Source organism: Drosophila arizonae, chromosome 5 (genome assembly GCF_054131065.1).
Source record: "Drosophila arizonae isolate 15081-1271.41 chromosome 5, UAZ_ARI_1.0, whole genome shotgun sequence".
In the NCBI taxonomy this organism is placed as follows: Eukaryota; Metazoa; Arthropoda; class Insecta; order Diptera; family Drosophilidae; genus Drosophila; species Drosophila arizonae.
The window spans coordinates 10,819,416-10,841,812 of NC_142925.1; the positions used below are offsets into that span (position 1 = coordinate 10,819,416).

Below are 22,397 nucleotides of genomic sequence, written 5' to 3' on the forward strand. Positions count from 1 at the left end.
AGCAATAGTGACGTCACACGAAAAAATGGTGCTGCCAACTTGTTCAATTAAGCTCATACTTTACAGCAGTGAAAGCACACGCCATTTGCGCGCCAACTTGACTAGATTTCACCTTAAAAATCAAACAAACTATTATTAAGAATCGTTTTTCTTTTATATTTTTATTTTCTGCAAACCAATGTACGAAATTAAATATCTCAATGCTTCACGTTCTTGCATATTATAAATAAGCTACATTGAATGTCGTTTAATTTAGTTTTACATTGATTGGTGGTTGTGATTTCTTTATTCATTTTACGTTTGTTTTTTACTTTTTCACTATAGTTTCTCATTTATATATAGATATATATATATATATATATTTCTGTATACATATATATATATATGCATATGTTTTTGTTTGTTTATATATATATACCTTTTTATATATATAGCTACGTATGTAGTTGTTATCATTAAGCTACAAAAACATATTCATAAGATGAATACAAAGTTTTTCCTTTTGCTTTTTTATGCATTTGCAATTGTTTTGGTTGTTAGCATTTAAAAATTTCGCTATGGGATTGTTAAATTGCTTAAATTTGTTTTTCATGTTATCTTTTAGCTAGTTGTTGTTGTTGTTGGTTTTGTCTGTTGTATTGTAGTATATAAATTGTTAAAAATCGCTCACATATTTCAATTCTGGTTCAGCGCGTAGTGTCTGTGTATGTGTTTGGTGTGTGTGTGTGTGTGGCGTATGTCTAGTGTTGTGTAATGTGTGTGTAGCTTACGTATGTTGTTTTTGTTTTCTTTGGTGTATTTTTCGTTAATATAAAAGTTTACATAGGCAGGCTTCATGTGCGCGTGTCTGTGATAGTGTGTGTGTGTGTGTGTGTATGTGTGTGTGCCAACTTACAAGCTAATACACGCTACACATTTATTAACTTACCAATTAATAAGTATGTTTACGCTGCTTCGACTCGACGTTAACGTTTTGCATTTGCATTTGTGTTGCTTAATACAGTTATAGAACTTCCAAGAAGTACAGAATGTACAGTTATAGTTTTAGCTTTTTAGTTTTAGTTTATATATTTGTTTTGGTTTTTGTTTCATTTCTTTAGTTAAGGTACAGCAATGCGAAAAACGAAAGTACTGCCAATATGCGTGTGTATACGTGTCTTTAGTAATGTAGTAGTTGTATTTAGAGTGTTTGTGTATGTGTGTGTCAGTGTGTTTATCTTTTACAAAAAGGTGGCAACTCTGCACACAAAGCGTAACGTTCACTTAAATCAAAGCGCTCAAAATGGACATAAAACATGTGCAAACTTCTCTCTTCTGCTTCCCTTTCTTTTCCTTTTGTTTCTCATTTTCTACATACAATATTTTTCAAAGTATTTTATGCATAGTTCTCAGTTTTATAAATCTTTTGCTAAAGTTATATATAAACTATTCCATTCTGAAGTATTGACAGTCACAGGCTATATGAAGCATGCCTCTTTTTTTTTTGTTTTTTGGGTTTTCTTTGCTTTTTTATATATATATATAATTTCTATATATATATATTTATATGTATGCATTTGTATATAATCATTATGGTTTTGTATGCACTATATATATTATATGTAGTATGGTTTACTATATTTACTTTAGTTACTTCTCAGCTCATCTCTTGGCGTAAAAAAATTTCCCAACTAGAACTCAATTCTCTTCTTTTTACTTCATTCTCTTCCTTTTCCTCTCTCTTTATCATTCTGTTTCATTCTCAGTTGATTTTAAAAGCGTCTTTGTACAAACACAAACGAAATAGACAAATTTGTAAACATTTCGTTAATTAAATAATAACATTTAAACTATTTGATATATGTATCAAAAGTCTTGAGGCTTATGTAAGTGCAGCGTTTCATAGTAGGCCCGTCTCCACGTTGTGCGCTGTGCCCAACGTATTTGGATCAAAGTTCAATTTCTCGCCAGCCAAAACGATCTCCGATATGCAGCCAATAATTCCACTCAAATAGCGCTGATGCGTGAAGTATGCCACATCAGGCATTCCACCTACAAGCAAGTCAAATTGATCCAATAAAATACATATTAGTTACAGTTGGTATTAAGTATAAAGCAAGGTAAACACTTACCAACATAGAGTCCGGTATCGGTGTTCAGTTGTCGCAGCTTGCCCGGCGTACGCAGCGTCTGTGTTTTGCGTCCGTCCACTTCCAAATAACCTTCCTGGGAGTTTCTGTAAAATTATGCAAAAGTTAAAGAAGAGTTTTACATCAATTTATTTAGTTCTGTTTCACTTACCGTATAGCTCTGACCCGATGCCAAAGGCCATCGCTGACTTTGGTTCCATTGAAGCGTATGTCCACTTCGCCAGCGCCGAGATCATAGCGGAAATGTAAATATCTGTGGAATATTACAAACAATTTGTACATACATTACATAGGAATTATATTATAAGTTACAAATAATGGTGATAAATTATATTATAAATAACAAATGATACTGATTATCAATATTTTAAGACATTCGCAGCTGTCAAGAAATACAACTTATTTAATTTAAAAAAAAAAAAAAAAAAAAAAAAAAAAAGAACAAAATTATAAATTAAACAAAAAAGTAAGAAATGAATATGTATTATTAAAATATATTTATAATAAAACAATAATGATAATATAATAAATTATTATAATTACAAATTATTATTAACAAGAATAATTATTTCCAAACACAGCACTAGAGCACTTCACTTGAACACAACTGACCACTAGGAGGCCATCCACACGACTGAAGAAAATCTTACCAGACGCGCCTTTAAGTAGGCAAAAGTTCCGCTCAAACTTGAGCACAATCTCAATGATGAGCACGATCATGAGGAGAGCCTCGAAGAGCAGGTAGACAGGGTGTGAGCTGATCAGCTTGAGTAAGCAATTTGACACTCACACACTTACACTTGCATTCACTCAGTTGCTCTCTCCCATTCCCATTCTCATTCCCATTCTCATTCCCATTCCGATTCCCATTCCCATTCCCATTTCCCGTTCCCATTTCTCTGTCCCATTCTCTCCCCTGCTCACCCCTTTTCAATGCCCAACGACAAGTAGTCATCGTGCTCCTCCGTTGTGCCCTGCCGTCCCGTCCAGAGTATCACGCCGTTCTCCGAGTGCGTCTTGATGCGCAGATTGAGATCGATGTTGTAGCTGATGACCTGGCTCATGGTGTCCGCATCGTTGTAGTGGAAATAGCTGTCGGTGCCGGCGAAGCAGGCGCCAAAATTCTTGCGCACGCTCTGCACCTGCGATTGATGCTCCGCAGACAGATCGAATTTCTTCAGAAGACTCCAGTCGGTGTGCGTTTGGGGTGTGCTCGCAGCAACAGCTGGAGCCACCGGCTCCGATTTGAGCACGGGTGTTAGCAGCTCATCGTCGTTGTATTCCTCGCTGTACTGCGGCTCAACTGGTGGCTGCTGCTGGCGCTGCTCCTCCTGGTTAACTTTTTTCTGCGCGTGTGTGTGCGTGTGTGTATTGGACATGATGCGCTTCATGTCCTGGGCCAGCTGCTTGCGTTGATAATCCTCAGCGCCGTCGTTGGCATCAAACAGTGACTCATCGAAAACAAAACCACTTGCATCAGCATCCCCATCCGCTTCCGCATCTCCAGTGGCCACATCAACTTCCGCCGTCTGGCCCCCCACTTGACTGGTCGCCATGGCATCCGCATACTCCTGCTGCTGCATGCTGGCCACCCAATCGTTGTTATCATCGAATGTTAGTATATCGCTATCCGGATTTGTTTGGAAACTTTCGTAGTGTGTGGGCAGGCGGGCAAGCTTGTGCGCAAAGGTGTTCGGCTTCTGATGGTGCTCGTGCTTGCTCACATGCTGCTTGCCCACGAGTGGGGCCTGCTGCAGCCCCACAATGGGGCTGGGCGCCTTTGCGGCATTCTCATGCACAAAGCGAAAGATGATATCGTCTTCGATTTCCTCATTGCTGGGCGCACCACCCACTGCAGCTGGTGTGGGTGGCTTGGCTGTAGTCGTTGTCGTTGTGGTGGTGGTGGTGGTGGTTGAAGTGGTGCTGGTGCTAGTGCTGCTGCTGGTGGTTGCAGGTGCCGTCTTGTGCTTATGCATATTCTTGCGCTTTGAGGAATGCTTCTTGTGCGCCCACAATTTCTTCGACTCAACTCCTTTGTATTGTTTGGCCTCAAGTGGCTGGCCATTGTGCTGCTTGTGCAGCATCAGCTCCGGCAGCTGCTCGGGCGGCACTTCAGCTGCCTTGTTGCAGCGCTCGTTGTAGATGCTGCAACGGCACTCGTAGCTCTCCATCTGCGGCACACACTCGGCCAGCGGTCCGCAGGGCCGGGCCACACAAGCGTGCGGGCAGTTGCCAATGTTGCTGCCGCCCAGCGCCTCCGCCACAATGCCCAGCGAGTGGCCATTGATGTCAATCTGTGGTGCAAATTGGTGTCTGGTTAGTCGGGCCAGCCGCCTGATAGCTTAACCTATGTCAACTTACGCGCTGAATGCAGCCCACAAAGAAGGACTTGTACTTGAGATCCAATGGCAGACGGTCCACATGATTGACGCCGCCCACAAATAGGTTCTGCGCCAGCGACAGATGCCAGAAGCCATTCGAGGAAATAGTCATGACCTCCTGATGCTGATCGATCTGCAAATGAGAGGGAGTAACAGAGTGGGAGTGAGAGTGAGCCAGAGTTCGGCTTGCTTTTGGCATACCTTAAGCACAGCCAGGCGTGCGGTCCTTGAGATCTTGATGGTGTGCCATTGTCCCAGACTCAGCGAGTGTTCACTGCTGCTGATTAAGAGGCGAGTTAGCTAAGTGCTGGCCACCTTTTGCTGCAGTTTACTTACCGCACCACCGCTGGGCCGCTGCCCAAATCAAAGGCAAACTCCACAAAGCCATCGTGCAGATACAAAGCTATAAAATCGCCGCGTTGCTCCGGCCCCGAGTAGAGTATCAGACCGTCCGGCTGCTCCGGCTTCAATATGACCTTCAGCTCCAGCCAGATCAAAGCGCTGTCGCCCAGCGGCGCATAGCGCAGAAAAGAGGAGCCATTGAAGGCGGGCACCTAATGAAAGGGCAATACTATATAGAACTGCTTTGGTTAGCTTTCCACTCCACTCCCCACTCACCTGCAAATCCATGCGTATCTCGCACAAATCACCGACAAAGCCAATCGGACACAGGCAAACAGCGCCCTGATCCGAGGGCAAACACTTGCCGCCATGCTGGCAAGGATAACGCACGCACTTGTCCGTCGAGCAATCCTCTGATGAACAAACAAACAAAGTAGTATATACTCTATTTATATATATGTATATGTAAGTCACTTACGTATATCGAAGCCATTGATGACATCGCCCAGCGGATGCTCCGTGAACTTGTAGTCGTGCTCGTTGGCCACGAAGCGGCGAATGCAGCCGGCAAAGCCCTCGGCCAGCGGCAGACGCTTGGCCAGGCCCGTGATGTTGCCAATGCCGCCCAGAAAGACCGGCTCACGGAATGTGATGCGCGAGAAGAGACCCTGCCACATGGAGCACATTGAAATGGAATTGCTTGAATTGCTAACAAATAGCGAAACTCACATTCGATCTGCCCTGGACTTTGGTGCCGTGATTGAGCACCAGCCAGGCATCCCAACGATGGCGATAGATAATCACCGAGTTCCACTCGTTCAGCATGATGGTCTCTCTGGATCGCACGCTGCCCACGCCGGAGCCGCAATCGAACCAGAACTCCACGAAGCCCTTGTTCAGCAGCAGGGCCATAAAATCGCCAGTTAGATCATCTCGCTCCCCGCTCAGCAATATGATGCCATCAAAGGATTCTGGACGGAATTCCAGCCGCAGCTGAACATGCTTATAGGCGCCGTGGAGTGCCGGAAATGCCAGCCAGGAGCGCTTCGCAAAGCGTGGCACGTGCGCCCTGATATCTGTGCGAAAGATTACCCATTAGCTGACTATATATATAAAAATGCAGGTAACATGGCCATTAAATGCCACACACACACACACACACACAGGCCCACACACATACCTTCCAGGCAATTTTCGCCCGTTTTGCCAAATGGGCACAAACAGCGCGCTGTGGACGCCGTTGCCTCCAGAGCACAAATACCCTCTGCGCCGCAATCCAGATTGCAAAGTGTGCTGTAAAGTGAATGGTAAATGTTAAATGGGATACATAAACATTGTATTTAAGCAGATATCAAAGGGTTATGACGATACTAGATTAAACAGCTAATTAAGTATGGGGATAGAAACTATCCAATTGGTTTAATATTTCCCGAATTGTTCTTAATTTAAAAATCAAATGATTATAAGTTCAAAATGTGTTGAGAAATTATATAAGATAATATAATAATATATAATATAACAGATCATAATATTATAATATAATATAATATAATATGAAATAATATATATCTTATATGTACAGGCTCATAATATTCATATTAATAAATATCAAATATAAAGTCAGCACTTAATAAAGAATATTCATGTTCTTCAAAAGGTAATCAATATGCAACTCTTCCTCTTTCTCTTTCATTTCAATAAACATAAGTCAATTTAACACATGCATTCATTGCAAAAAGTAATGAAAAAAACTTCCTTGAGTAAGTCAACAAGCGTTAAGTTCAATTATCACAGAATTTCACGCCACAATTATTAAGTGAAATTGAATTCGAATGACAATCGATGCCGTTATTCGACAGCAGTGACAATTAAATATCTATCAAGTATCATTGCACACTCGACGCATTCTCAATGGCAAAGGCTCTTGAGCACCGTCATCCTTTACTCAATGCATTATAATTCCACTTGAAGTAGATTAGAGCAGTTCTCAGCTCGCTCGATGGCTAAAGAGGGATTGTTTGTTCCATGAAATGGGAGTATAGAAGATGAAGGGTTCATTTTGAGATTAAAGACTGATTGACTCTAGAGTTTCCATCTCAACAATAAACTCTCAATATACATAACTATCATCTATCATCTATAAGTGGTTCATTTTGATTAAAGTCTAATGGACTCTAAGGATTCGATAACTGTAAAGTTGTTCCATGTCAAAAATAATGATCAAGCAAACTCGAAATACACATAACCAACTCTTATCATCTATGAAGAGTTCATTTTGAGATTTAAGACTGATAGACTCTAGAGATTCTATAGCTCTAAAGTTAATCCATTCCAACAATAATGAAGTAGGAAACTCTCAATATACATAACTAACAGTAAACTGTATAAAATTATCTATCATGCAGTCCTTTACACCCGCTTAACTAATTCGCTCACCTGCTGATTGCAGCTGCTGTTGTTGTTGTTGTAGTAGTAGTACTAGTTGTTGTTGTTGTCTTAAGTGATATGTTGCTATTGGCAGCATTCTTATTATTGTTGATATGCATTGCGACCTTAAAGTTGTCGTTGTTCAAGTTGTTGTTGTTCAAGTTGTTCAAGTTGTTGTTGTTGCTTTTGCTAGTCTGCTGATATGTATGCGAATTGCTGTTACTGTTGCTGTTGCGTCTTAAATTTAATTGATTATTATTGACATCGTCATAGATGGACATGTCCGCTTTATAGCTATAATACTCATCGACATCGCCATCGCCATCGCCATCCACATCGGCCAAGCCATAATCCATGGCATTGCGCTGGCCATTGGCTTTGTTTGCCATTTGGCCACGCTCAATTGTCGATCTTGCAGCTGGTGTTGTTGCTGCTGTTGTTGTAGTTGTTGCTGCTGTTGTCGTTGTTGTTGTCGTCGTGGTTGTTGGCGCAGCTTTAGTCGATTTGGTTAGTTTGGTGGCTGTGCCCGCTGTGGTCGCCACCTTAAAGTCGGCCGCATCCAGCTCCTGATTCTCATTGAAGCTAATGCTCTCCGCTGATATGTAATAATCGTTTGAATTGACTTTCTGTTCCCGCATGCCATCTAAATTCTCATCGTTGTAATCATATTCGCTATTCGCATCCGCTTCAGCCGCATCCGCATCCGCATTCGCATTCCCATCCGCCTGCCCGCCGGCCGTTGCCACCGCCGCCGCCGCTGCATTGGCGAGCTTTGCACTGAAGGATGCGCCCTTCTGGTAGAGCACATCCTCATCCGATTTACCGTGCCCATCCTGGCCGCTGTTTGTCGTGTTTATCACTGCAAAAAGCAAATGCAAATCAAATGCAAATCAAAGCAAATCGAATCGAATCGAATCGAATCAAATCAAATGAATCTCAATTCATACTAATTCGCACGCACCTTGACAGCTGTAGCCATTCTTGTTCAGCTCGTAGCCCTCGATGCAGTCGCACTCGTACATCCCATCGTGGATCTCGTAGCAGAGCTGCTCGCAGGGACTCGTATGACCGCAGTGACCTAAACGAGAAACAACACAAAATGGTTAAGTGTTTTTATCTATGCTCCCCCTCTCGCTCTCACTCCCTCTCACTCTCTCTTTCTCTCACTCCCTCTCACTCTCTCTTTCTCTCACTCTCGTTCATTTTAATTTCGAGTCGAGTTCATAATTTCGACTCACATCAACAGACGTGCGTGTCCCCTGGCTGTGTCTGTGCCTGTGTCTGGGTCTGGGTGTGACCGACGTGTCCGCAATAAATTCTAATGAGCTTTACTGACTTACTGAGAGAGCCCAGAGTCATGTTTGGTAATTTACTGCCCACATTTCAGATCCACGCCCACACACACACACACACACACGCACACACACCTTTTTGGCATTGTGCCAAAAGCGAGTCCATTTCCCATATGCAGTCGCTTCTCGTTCCAATTTTCAATATGGATCTGGCCCCAATTTCAAATGCAAATGCAAATGCAAATGCTCGCACACGCTCTCACAAGTATGCAATGGAATTTTATGCAACACAAAGCCCCACCCAAACGAGCCAAACGCGCAAATGGTCTTTGAGCTGAGCCAATCAAACTAAACTAAAGTTGAAGTGAACTGAACTGTACTGAACTGAACTGGAGTCGAGCAAAGCGGGGCAACGCTAAGCTCTTTCTGTAGCTCTTTGATGCGCTGGCCTCCATCAGCTCCAACACTTGACATCAAAAGGCAGGAAGAAAAGCAGGCCGGCTTTTATACAGAGTCTGAGGCTGAGTCGGAGTCTGAGTCTGAGTCTGAGAGTGAGACACATTAGACTCGGCTTGAGTGCAACGAGTGCCGATTCAAGTGGAACAAGTAGCTAAAGTACTCGAAGAGCGCTGAACGATTAACTCACTCGAACTATTGTTGGGCGGTGTGGGTGTGTGGGTGTATAGGTGTGCTACATACACAATTGTAGCGAGTAACTATTGAGAAAAATAATTAGTAACAAGTAAAAGCAAAACTGGAGAGGATTAACATGTAATGGTCTGAGTGGGTGGTATATGATATAAATACAAAACATGACATTTCAATATAATCTAAAATGATTTAAAGAATGTCGCAAATAATCTAAATTTAACGCTAAGAGAGTAATGTCTGTAGGTACCCAAGGAGAAGAGCAAGGAATTGCGATTCAAATGGATCAAGTAGAGAGTGTAAACAGTAAGTTCTTAATATAAAGCTGATGGATTGAAGTAAGTGCAGTCTAGCGATTCGAGGGTAGTCGAGTCGAGTGTAAAACATAGAATGTAGAGAGGAGAGTTTAGAAGAGTGTTGAAAGTAGAGAGTAGCGATTCTGAGTACCGTTTCGAGTGTAGTGAGGCGACTGTACAAGAGTATAGAAAATAGAGTGTAATGAGTCGACAGTAGCGAGTCGAGTGTGGTGAGGCGAGTATATCGAGTCAAGCGCAATAAAAAGAGAGTGACGAGTCGAGTACAATGATCGAGTGGAGCAAGTTGAGCCTAGAGTGTGGAGTGTAGTCAGTCCAGTTCTGAGAAAGGTATATAACTAGTTGAGAGTGTAGCGTGCGAGTATAGAGTTTAGTTTCGGGGTAACTAGATAACTAACATCGATCAATGATCAATGTGCACGAGTCTGTGTTACTCAAAATGAAATATAGAAAGTGAACTTTTCACGAATTCAAGGCAACAACTGCTGACGCATTAAACTATAATAAATCCTTGATTTCATGCTGGCTAACTTGATGTCTTTAGGCAGCTCGCACCGCCAACTTTAAGTCAAAGTCTAACGAGCAGTAGTTATACTAAATATGTATTACTTTTATATTTCTAATAGAACAACTATCAAGTGCTACCAAGTGAGCCACTTGACTGAACCAAACCCGTCCGCAATGTCAGTCTTTTCAAAGTCTAAAATCAATTCAATTGACCCAAAAACCACTTTTTATTTTTAGCCGAAATACTTTTGAAGGACATCGCAGTAAATAAGCATAAATAACTGAGAGACAGCAGGCCCAGCACTTAGCCTGGAATACTAAGTACAGTCAAATTCAATTTAGAGCGCAATATTTATTTATGTTATGCCATATATATATATATTTATATATAATTTTTTTTTATATAAAACATGAAAAGCCTGTTTGCAAGTTTAAACCAATTTCAGAATTTGCTCGTGTGGAAAGTTTCACAAAATCGCGCGCCGCGGGCGAATGTTTTTCTTCTTTCCTTTTTTTTTTCGTGAGTTCTAATTGAACTTTGGTTGTATTCAGATTAACATTACAGTTATGTGTGCATCGCGTAACCATAGCAGGTACATACATATACATATGTGAGTACACATAACATACGAACGTACATCGTATCAGATCACATAACGGTTACCAAGCACTATTGGTCTTTGTCAAAAGCTTACGTCATGCTGGCAACTGCTGCTGCTGCTGCTCTGCTTAGCTGCTATTCTATTAAATGGAACACGCAACAACACGCTTAAAGAGCCATCAAGCCACACACACACAAACAGGTGGGCATATGTGTGTGTGTGTGTGCGATTGCTAGTTGATTAAGCAACTGTGTGTGGTGGCGATTAAAGTGCACTGGACACTCAACACATTTGCATTTGCACACACGCACATGCACACACACACACATGCACACATGCAAACAGTTGTGAAAAGTGTGTGCTATGCCACGACCCCCCCCCCCCCCCCCACGCCAGTTGGTAGCTCGTCTCGTCTGCTTTGGAGTTGATGGAGTAGCAGAGTAAAGCTTGTCGTTTGCCATTGCGTATTCAAATTGAAATTGAAAAATCGCATATTGCATGCAATTGAAATCGAAGTGTCAGCAGCAGCACACACACGCACAGAGTGACAGAGTGACAGAGAGAGAGAGAGCGAGAGAGGGAGAGCGAGACTGAGAACGTTAGTTATGTTGGTGTTGGCGTAATAAAGCGTGTGGGCGTCGTGTTGCGTTTAAGCGCTTGAAAATATGGCCAAAAACATTGCATAACAGTGACACACACACACACAGGCACACGATTGTTATATGTGCATGTGAAAGGCATAATTAAGTCGCTCATTAATGTCAAAGCCAAACCAGACAGACAAACAGACAGAGAGACAGCCAGGCAGCCAGGCAGTCGAGGCCAAGCTCTGGCTCTTCACTTATTGATATGCTGCCAAAATTTCCACAATTGGACAGCTCGCAAGAGCTGCGGTTGCAGGGGGCGGTGTGAGGGGGGTGTCAGCTGTCATACGCACCTTGAAAAGCTGCCTCCTCGGGCTCCACAATGTTGCTGCCGTTGGCCGCCCAGCTCAGCGATAGCAGGAGCAGGCAAATGTGTAGCAGGCGTGACAGTCGATGAGGTCCTTGCTGCAGTTGTTGTTGCTTTGATGTGAACATTTTCGCACGAAATGTTGCTGTTGTTGTTGCTGCTGTTGTTGTTGTGGTTGTTCCTTGTTGTGTGGCTGGTATGTTGCCACTGCTGCTGCTGCTGCTGCTGCTCCAGAAACTACGCTGGTTAAGTATACGCACAGTTCACACGATCGTTGGCCGTTTTAGACGACTTCGGCCAGCAGCCAGCGCTGAGCATTGAGCGTACATGCGTCTCGACGTTGCCTCTGCGACTGCGACGGCTCCCTGTTGATATATATCAAGCACAAGCATAGCACAAGAGCAATTAGTAATAGTAAAGGTGAAAAAGAGAAAGAGAAACAGAGACAGAGAGAGAGAGAGAGAGAGAGAGAGTGAGGAAGCGTGAGGGAGGTAGGCCAAAGGCGCAGGCAAATCAAGTGGTCATTATAATATAACCACAAATTGCTAAACACGCAACGCACACGGACTCACACAAACATGATTCATGGCTGTTGCCTGATGGCTCTTGCCACATGCCGCATGCCACTTGGCCCCGCTACCGCTCCCCCCGTGCCGCTCTTTCCCTTTGCCAGTTGCTAGCAGCCGTAAAATCAATAAACACCGTCATGGCAACGCCACCACAACAAATACTAATAGTAGACAATGTGCCTCATTCTCTACAATTTGTTACCATTTGGCTAAGCCACTCCTACAAATACATACATATATACGGTGTATATGTATATATCTACATCTGATGATCCCGTGGCCCTACCTTAAGCCAAGTGCCTTGGGGCAAATGCATGTAATTAGAAATCAATACGACAATTGGGCAAATTGTGTATAAGACAGTAAAAGCTGAAGCAGCTGCAAAAATAAAAATGTAAAGCCAAAGGACATTTATTTAACCAATTCCCATTTCTGATTTTTTCTTTGACATTTTATCATTTTCGTTGGCCAATCGAAATTGAAATGTCAAATGTTGAAAATCAGGCTGGAGCTGACGAAGTCTCTTAGGCCGGGTCACAGACCCAAACACACACACACACATACGCACGCACGCATATGTAAAACTTTACATATAAATATATATCAGAATTTGTATGCGTATGTGTATGTGTATTTGGTACACACACTCATGCGTGGCACTTAACCCGTGCTCAAAAAATATGTAGCATACTTACTGGGGCAAAAATTGCAGCCACAGCATGAAATCTTTCTTCATTGCTACAGCTATTTGACGTTGCGGCTGCTCTTGATGTTGTTGTTGTAGTTGGTGGTGATATACCCTGGGAGCATAATAGCCGATTGGGTGAAATCAATTGATAGCTAAAATCTTTTTCTTGGCTAAATAAATTAAAGTCTAGCATAAAATTTGTTATTTATGTGCACTTAGCATACTAATGAATAATGTTAAGTAAATTTACAGTTATGTTAAAAGCAAGTCTTACATTACGTACTCTCTGCAAACGTAACCTTTAACAAGCAACTGTTATTAACAGCAATGATCTCTCATTCAAATTTCTTACTAGTCTCTTTTTGTCCGTTTATTCCCTAGCAAACTGTTATTTAACATCGCCATCTACTAAACATAAAGGCACGCAATGTTAACAGAGCAACACTTGACTAAAAGAATGATAGTTAACATTCAAATTTACTGAAAATGCCATTTTCTTAACAGCAATATTTTCACATTTAAATATACTATAAAATGCAGTAATATATGCAAATTGAATCTTCTTAATGCAGTTCTTTTGATTTCCGGCGAATCACAATGCCAAATTGAATTATAGGGTATTTTAATATTGAGCATGCCCCACTGTAGTAACTCTTGTTGTTTTTATTTTTACTTTATTTTTATATCAAGTTTTGTATGCCTGCGCTTAAAATCGCGACGTCTGCCGCTGACTCGGCCCATGGGGCGTGAATGTGGGCGTGGGCGGGTTGCTGCTGGGCTGTGAATGAGTGGGTGTGTTTGTGTGTGTGTGTGTGCGCGCTATGTGTGGGTGGTTGGGCTACGTTTACGTGTGTGCGTGTGTTGTTGTTGTTGTTGCTGCGGCTGTGTGCGTTGCTGTGCGTGCAAAAGTTTTGCAAGTTGGACTTTGGTAGGCCAACATCCACAAACAAAAAAACAAAAAACTAAATAAAATAAAGAGAAAAAGTGAAAAAAAAAAAAAACATTTTGCCATTTGTACTGTCTCGAGTTTTTGGCTGTTTCAGAGTCGACCAAATGTTACCGTATTCATTTATATCGATTTTTCCACCTTGGCTATTTGCACTGAAGTCTTAAGCACGCACACTAACTAACCCATACACACACAGACTTTGACATACTACCAAAGGCTCACACACATACTTTTTGATATGTTTTTGTACTCTCTCTTTCTCTCTCTCAACGTTTGTTTTCATTTGTCTTTCATTTCATTTCGGTAATATTTTTTTCAATTTTGTTGTTTTTTTCTCTTTTCTGATTTTGTTGTTGCTTTTGCATTTTTATTGCGTTTTTAATGGCATTTCTTTCCGGTACGACGCCTCCGAATAGCCAGCAAATGTTGAAGGCTGTCGCACAAGCTCCAGCCCCAGTTTCAGCCCCCAGCTTTAGCTTTCAGTTTTGGCATCAGCTTTGGCCACAGAGCCAGAATGCATACATTTAACTAGGCTGGGATGTAGCTGGGATGCCCATGTGTGTGTGTGTGTGTGTGTGTGTTTGATGTGGGGCATGTGGCATGTGGCATGCGGCACATGAAAACTCATTATTCAGGTAAACGCAGCCAAAAAAGAAATAAAGTAAAGTAAGGAACGTGCGCTCATTTGGCTGGAAAATTTTACAGCAGTCCAAGTTGTTAGTGGTAAGTGGCAAATGGCAAATGGGTAAGTGGCAAGTGGCAAGCGGTAAGTGGCAAGTGGCCATTTGGGCGCTTTAGACTACGCTTTCGGCCGCAGGCCCCAACTAATTAGAGCAACACATTGATATTGCCTCCAAAATCAAAATTAATGACACTTAGTCGCAGTCTCCGAACTGCTGCACTGGCCGACATCAAGTTGATCAACCCAATTATGCGGCTAATGGCACTAAATTAACGTCGAGTGGCATTGATTTAATTACACAATTATCCTCCCCATCAGCTATCTGTCTAAATGCACAATAAACGAGACGGAATGTTACAAATGTAATTCTCTAGTTAATTCGACTCAAAAGTATGCTACTATTCTATGACCTTCTCTTCCACTACTATTCGGCGTTTTCCTTCCTTCATTTATTTTCATTTGTCCTTGGCACTCCTCTATTTTTTGCTCCTCTCCCGCCTGTGCAGCTCTTCTCTTCTCTACAGTATGCTCGTTTATGTCTCTATTTTTAATGGCACTTCTGTTTCTCATATATTTTACCCTCTTCTATTTGTTGCTCTTTTCTTAAACACTCTTTTATTTTCTTTGTCCTCAGCAGATTTTCTATCTCTCTCTTTTACTCTTATGACTTGGATCGTCTCATCTTTTCAACCCCTTTTTATTTCAATTCTGTCTATTCTATTCTCTTAGCTTTATATTTATACTGTTCTCAAATATTTTTTATTAAATATTACTCCCCTTATCTTCAATTTTCCATTATTTCCATTCATTTGACTTCTGTTCTTTTTGTTTTTCTTTTTCTTCTCTTCTCCTTTACTCTATACATTTTACTCAATTAATAAGATTGCAACCAAGATCTGAGCAAATATTTTATGACAGTTTTACCTGAAGTTTTTAGAAAGTTTATGAGAATACATACAAACGTAAACTCATAATATTTTCTTGTTTTTCTTCTCCAGCAAACAAAGGGAAGTGTTGGAAAGAGTGTTGGGCAACAAGAAATGACAATTGGGCAATTGAAGCTCACTTGAGTGCCACAGTGAAAATCATAACTAATGGCAATAAAACTTGTTTGTGTGGTAAAAATAACTTTTTATTGTATAAATGTTATGTGATATGCAGAAATGAGGAACAATTTTGAAGTTACATGTATAAGAGCTGAACGTGAAGTTATAAGTTTATTGGCACTTAGAATTTGTGACTCAGAAAAGTTTTATTTTAATCAATTGTACTGCGTGACTACTATTTTATAGCTCTTGTTCTTCTTTCTCTAATTACCTCTTATTATATATTTAAAACTATCCTCTACTTTTATACAGCATTGACTAATCTTATAAGAACTATTTTTATGTTAATAAAATTTCTAGTTCATTTGCTTTAACAGCACTGTTAAACTCATACGTCACTTTTCGCTTAACTCTTACTTGCAGCAATCCTTTTCAAATAAGCCTCTGCTTAGACTATGCTATTGCTTTCTAGCTGCTGTATTGATTAGCATACAGCTTTTCTGTAAAGTTACAGTTTAGTTCCCGTTGTATGTTGAAGACTCTCGAAGATTCATTTACTCACTTTTTCTTTCTTCGATCCTCAGCTTATTAACATTTGGCCTCGCAGCTTAACAGCATTAATATGTATGTGTAGGTACTTGAATATGTGTGTGAGTGCGGCGCTTATCTAATTGTGACCTAAATCGCACAAAGGACCCATTATCTATTATATCTGCTGAACAATGAACTGAAACTACAACTTGATTAGCTGAAACAAGCGAAAAACACACGAGACCAAACCCTATCTTATATGCGGGCTATTCTATAGTATAAATTATTGATTTAAAACTACAGCAAGGCCAACTGCCAGCAGCGAACAGCTAACACAGTACAAATTATATCCTAGCCTCTCCAATGAGTGCTTACTGTTTGTGCAGTTCTTGTTGTTTTTGTTTTGTTTTGCTGATGATTTTTTGTGTTGATGTCACGCAAAACTTAATACCCAAAGCCAATACGAAAAGCGAACGGTAAATATACGCACACACACACACATACACACTCATACATAGACGTACATAAAGAAATAAAACAAACAGGGAGCATTAAAGTCAATGAGCGCAAAAAAGAGAGAGGAGCTTTTGTAACAGACAAAACTACAGCCGCCGCCGCAGCAGCAAAATAATCAACAGCAACAACAACAACAGAGCTAACAGAAAATAACCGCAAAAGAAAAATCGTTAAAGCAGCAATAAATTGTGTTTTTATAAGGTAAATAGAGCAAAGCCCGTTGAGAGCCAATTGAAGGCAGACCACAAAATACAAACAGAAAACAGAACAAGAAAAAAAGAAACAGAAAACAGAAACAGAACTGAACAGCCAGACAGAGGGACATTTTGATGGGAATGTGAGGCGTTCCTTGGGGGCTGCTTGGACCGAGCAGCTCACGCATGACAGACTGACCCAAGTTACGGCCCAATCAGACGCACACAAACACACACACACTCATGCATATAACGTAAAAGTTTGGCGCGCGTTTTTGTTGTTAAATTCTTAACGTTTGACATGCGTCTACGTATAAATATGTGTCTGTGTATCTGCGTGTGTGCCTGTGTGTGTGAGCGCGTCTCTTGCGCCTAATTTATGGCAAATTCACAGGTGCGCATATTACTTGCGCCCTGTCAAAGACGTCGCGCTGAGCTCTACAACAAAAGCAAACAGCAGCAGAAAGCAATTTCAAGCAAGGACTAAAACAAAAGAAGCTACATACACACAAGCACACTCAAGCTGAGCTGTAATGTAAGAGTAACAGCAACAGAACGTGTCGTGCGTGTGTGAGTGTGTGTATGCGTGTGGCTATTGCAGCCGCAGCTTTGTGTAGCTATATGTTTGTGTGAGTGAGTGCTGGGCGACATTATATCAAAGACATTTGACTGACTGCAAAATGGAAGTTGGCAAACGAGTGTAAGAGAGAAAGTCAGTGACAAGCAAGAGAGAGAGGGAGCGAGAGCGAGAAAAACGTCAACATAGCGAACATTGCCCGGGCCGAATGCGTTCTTTGAGTGCAACCAGCAGGCAAAATTGTCAAATATAATATATGTAAGTATATATAAATGCACACTTACATATATGCATAGTACAACAGTAGTTCTTATATTTAATTCGCTCCTCTTGCTCTGCCGCTTTCCCGCCGCTCTACGTAGTGCTCAAGTGCCACTTTAAAGTGCGCTCTTGCTTGCCTAACATAAATTTCCATTATTTCATTTCGCCTCGTTTCTCCAACTACAACAACAACAACAACAACGTTTACTACTCACTTGTATTGGCTCTGCTTTTTGGCGAACGTCCGCCTCGTTGACGGCGACGTCGTCTTCGTCTTCGTTGATTTCTGCTGCTTTATTTTCGGCGTTCAGCGATTTTCGTGGTATTTACATCAAAGCACACGCACTCACACACGCACACGGTCACACACACGCACAATCTCTTATGATGTCTTTCACATTGCACATTCGACTCTTGTACAGCCGACGTTTTTTCTTCACACTTGACACCTCATTATTTATTTATGCAAATTTCATATAATTATTTTGTTTTAACTTTCTTTTTTTCCATCCAACTAGCTGTTGTTGTAGCGCGTGTGTGTGTGTATATGTTATATTTTGGTTGTATCCTGCGAAAGATTGTCTCTGTGGCGGCGCCGTTCCGATAGCCGTTTCTGTGGAGCGTTTACGTTTTTACACTCTAATTGACGGGAGACTACTGCGCGTATCGAAGCCGTTGCTGATTGGAACGAAGCGAAACTCTGCCAGAGTGGAGAGCAAGAAGCATGCTAGCGCAACAACAACAGCGAACGAAACACCTTTGCCAGAGAGAATGACAGTTGCGTTGTTGTTGTTGGTCTTAAAGTGCCCAAATCGCGTTCGTAGTATCCGTTAGTTGATTATCCGAGTATGTAAAGAGGCGCCAAATATGAACGAACACAGGCTATCTCGGGGTAGTTTAGGGTAGTCGAAAGACCTAAAAATTTTAAAAATTAGCAATTATTTTAAAACAGTCAAAATATTATTATTTGTTTTTAAAAAAGAATCTTGAAAACTTAATTTAGATTATTGTATTTGATTTAAACTTTTTTTTACCTATAAATTTAGTAAATATAAAGTGTTAAACAAATCGGGATAATAACCACTAAGTTGTGTTGACAGCCCTTTTTTTTCGTATGTAGCTTCTGCTTCCTCCTTCCATGCTCTCAGCTGCCACCTTCTACCCAAGAGAGCGCATTCGCTATGGCGCCTGCGCATGGAACGCAATGAAATTGAAACATGCCAAACATTCCGGGCTCAAGTTACAACAACAGCGCTCCAAGAGCTGTCAGCGCCAGTGACAGCGGCACTATGTTAAACAACATTTTGTTGTTGCTGTTCTTGCCAGCGAACTTAACATCACAATAAACACCTACCAGCAGGCAATCGACACTTGAAGGCACACACACACGAACGTACATACATATGCTTAAGCCTTTCAAATAGAAAGGACGAGACGAAGGGCAGCAAGTCAGCAATGACAGCTGATCAGGTTGCAGGGGTTGTTGTTGTTAATGTTATTGTTGTTGTTGAAAATGACAAAAGAAATGAAAAACAAAATAAAACTGAAGTGTGGGCAAGAGCTTAGGCTGCTAACTCCTGTGGGCTGTGTAACTGAGACTTGACCATGTGAACATGTTGTTGTTGTTACTGTTGTTGTTGTTGTTGCTGCACTGGCAGTCAACTTTGCTAATGACCAGGCCCGCCCACCATTCGTGGACCCTTTGACAATGCGCTGCTAAGTCCTTTGCCTTTGCCAGCGGCTCTGCCTGGCCAAAAGGGCAAACCCCATGACATGACACACAGACAGGAGTGTTGTCTCTGTGTGTGGGTGTATGTGTGTGTGGGTGACTGAGTGAATGTCTCTGTATGTGACCCTCTCCCTCTCTCTCTCTCTCTCTGTGTGTGTGTGTGCTTTATGTCTTTTGTGCAAGGCTTAGTGGGTGCTGCAACTGCCGCCCCACTTCGTCACTTGCAGCAAATGAGGCATTAATATCCAAGAGCCATGCTCCTGGCTGGCTTCCATGTTTTCTTCCACCTCCTCCAGCGCCTCCTCGCCCACTCCTCCCCTCTTCTGCGCCTTGCTCGAGTATGTCAGCGCAAATATTAGTATTCCACTTCAATGCGAGCATTTTGTAATGGAAAGTGTTGCCGTCTCCTGCGCCGCATCCATCAAGATGTCAGCCAGGCGCAACTAATGTGTCACATTACAAATGTGTCGCCACCTGACAACAGCAACAGCAACAACAACAACTCACATACACACTCGTTGGCAACTCAATAACAAAAGTATTAACTGCTCGTCCTGTCAACACATCGTCAAAGCAATAAAGCTGCATTTTATTCAGTTATCAAGCAGTTAATAGAAAAGCAGCAAAAGCAACGCCAGCAGCAGAGGCAGCAGCAGCAGCAGCAGTAAATTACATCAGCATTAATGCAGCAGCAGCAACGCATTTATGTAGAACACAAGCGACAAGTCCTTAATATGCTCCTTCTCCTCCTCCTGCAGCTCCTGCTCCTGCTGCTGCTGCTGCTGCTGGTTCTCCTCCTTCTGCCAGCTGTCAATTTCCATCACATTGCGCCAGTTGAGGAACTCATTGTAGCCCCAGAGACCACAAATAGTTGCTGCAATTAATCATTATCCATTAGACCCATATACTAAAACTAATAATGCCTCTGGCATTTACCTTGCTCCAGATAGAGATCCTTGTACTTGCCCATGCCCAGCGCCAGGCTGCGTATCGCATTTTGTTCGCCTAAGATCTCATTGCAGTGTCCCTTCGCCAGCTCCTCGTACAGCTGGGGCGGGCTCAGGCGGGGCGCACATTTGTGATGCTGCAGCATGTAGAGCAGAAGCACCCTATAAAGCAACGGAATCCATTAAGTTATTATATTTAATATGCTTAACTGCCAATATACGCTGCAAGTGTTGGTAAATGGGAAAGCAATGGTATATAACAGGAGTATATAACTCTGTAATATCTTTATAGTGCTATAAAACTCTATATAGGACATACTCTGTAAAGTTCGAAAATGGGAGAGGTATATTATATATATAGAGCGAGGTAAGAGGTGCTAGATCGGAGTCTGTCAGTCAACTATATAATAATATCTAGTGTAAGTAGTGATATACGATAATAAATATAATATCTAGGCTATATATAGAATCTTTTTTAATCTACAAATACATATATGCCCTTTCAATAGTAAAAAAAATAGCTCTGCACAAGAAATATACAAACAATATACCCGCCAATAAATATCAATATTTACAGGGTATATCATAAGCAAATATCTCGTTTTGTATATGTATCCAATAGAACTAGAACTCATATACTCACTGATGAGTGCGCTGATAGCCATAGGCTGGCGCCTCGCTGGTCAGCAGGTCCAAGCAGTTCAGACTCAGCTTACACCGGCTCGTATCCAGAGTGACTATATCACGCATGCAGAGATCCGATTCCGTTCTATTCGGCGAGCCCTGGCTGACGAGGCTGTCATAACTCATAGCCAGCTGCTCATATTCAGCATTTGCATTCAGTGCGCCATATCTGCAAATAAGAGAAGTAGTTAAGAGATCAAGATAAAAGAGCCGGAGGACTAAATTATGCAAACCTACTTCAAGCTGGGTGGCAACAGCAAAACATTGCGCTGAAAGGCGTTTCGCAAAACTAAGTGGAATAAGCGGGGAAACTGTGAGAGAAAATGTCTAATTAATTTTGTACAACATTTACTTAGCTCCTGCACTGGATTAAATTCGCCTGGATTTTTACAGCTTGCCAGCTGATTCATTTTATGCAGCAGTTGATAATATAATTGTCTATCGTATCGTGTGGGCGTTATGTATCTCATTTTCTCTGCAAAATTATGCGGCATAAGCCGAAATTAATGATTATTTATGACACATACACACACACTCACACATACATATTTATGTATGTGTGCACGGGTCATTGGGCTTACGCTTTATCAGAAATTCGGCCAACAACAAAGCGAACTTGGCGCTTGCATTGAGTTTCCTGCCACAGGATAATTGATGGAGTAAACTGTGGATGCGTTGCGGCAATTGTTGCCCAGATCCGGCTGCTGGTACGGCACCAGCCACTTGCAGCTGGCTGAGGATGCCACAAATTGTGGCAAGTGTTGCGATTTTCAAACAAATATTAGCGAGCAGCAACATGTTGTTCGAAGCACCAATTGGCATCTATGCCGGACTCGACTGCCGGCCCCATCGAAATCACATCGCATTCAGTTCTTTGATTTCACTCGCCTTATGAAGATTAATTGGCTGATATTTGTTCGGTGCGACGCGTAGGCGTTGAGCGCCTGTTTGGTATATCGAGTGTGCTAGTGGGCGGTCTCACTGGTACGCAATATTAAGTTTCGCATATTAATCACAATTTAAAACTGAATACATTACATTGATGGACGAAAGGACTAAGATAAATAAATACAACTCTGCTGAAGTAAGCAATGTATATGAACACACTTGTTTGTTTATTTGTGTTTTTATATGTAATCTGTAACTGCAATGAGCAGTTTTTTTATATACAATCAAAACAGCCTATTTCGACTTAAATCATTAATAATCATTTACCACTGCTCATTTAACATTTCAAAAAATCGCGCCTAAACATCGTTAAAATTAACATCGAGAATCGAAAACACGTAGAAAATTGTTATCGATGACCTGTTACCATCACGAAAGTACTGCTGGTGAGTACGCAGCTCAGCTGTGCAAAAGTCTAAAGCAATAACATTTGCTTTGAATAGTGACATATATATTAATGTCAAAATATATATATATGCAAGC

At 41.6% G+C, this 22,397-nt stretch overlaps 2 protein-coding genes and 1 long non-coding RNA gene across 5 annotated transcripts; 1 reads left to right on the plus strand and 2 right to left on the minus strand.

Moving 5' to 3' along the window:
• Positions 1-142: 142 nt before the first annotated feature.
• Positions 143-18,419, minus strand: SP2353 (EGF like, fibronectin type III and laminin G domains protein pikachurin). 3 transcript variants are annotated; one of them, XM_089469385.1, is made up of 16 exons: positions 17,822-18,419; positions 12,858-12,962; positions 11,580-11,958; positions 8,241-8,357; positions 7,289-8,138; positions 6,033-6,145; positions 5,582-5,928; positions 5,331-5,520; positions 5,129-5,265; positions 4,847-5,064; positions 4,712-4,787; positions 4,491-4,643; positions 3,054-4,423; positions 2,281-2,382; positions 2,112-2,215; positions 143-2,031 (listed from the first exon to the last, which is right to left on the minus strand). In XM_089469385.1, the coding sequence occupies exons 3-16, from the start codon at positions 11,719-11,721 to the stop codon at positions 1,880-1,882; spliced, it is 4,071 nt and encodes a 1,356-aa protein (XP_089325511.1). In that variant the 5' UTR covers positions 11,722-11,958; positions 12,858-12,962; positions 17,822-18,419; the 3' UTR covers positions 143-1,879. The 3 variants fall into 3 exon arrangements, with proteins under 3 accessions (XP_089325511.1, XP_089325510.1, XP_017865338.1); XM_089469384.1 differs by lacking the exon at positions 12,858-12,962 and adding an exon at positions 17,630-17,743; XM_018009849.2 differs by lacking the exon at positions 12,858-12,962.
• LOC149268478 (uncharacterized) lies at positions 2,105-2,476 on the plus strand. Its single transcript, XR_016270184.1, has 2 exons — positions 2,105-2,217; positions 2,288-2,476. It is a non-coding gene; the product is annotated as an uncharacterized LOC149268478 (long non-coding RNA).
• A 1,473-nt stretch (positions 18,420-19,892) lies between the features above and the next one.
• LOC108614906 (uncharacterized) lies at positions 19,893-22,300 on the minus strand. The gene is made up of 6 exons (XM_018009123.2): positions 21,548-22,300; positions 21,319-21,441; positions 21,204-21,255; positions 20,926-21,135; positions 20,272-20,444; positions 19,893-20,209 (listed from the first exon to the last, which is right to left on the minus strand). The coding sequence occupies exons 1-6, from the start codon at positions 21,786-21,788 to the stop codon at positions 20,016-20,018; spliced, it is 993 nt and encodes a 330-aa protein (XP_017864612.2). The 5' UTR covers positions 21,789-22,300; the 3' UTR covers positions 19,893-20,015.
• Between the last annotated feature and the right edge of the window lie 97 nt (positions 22,301-22,397).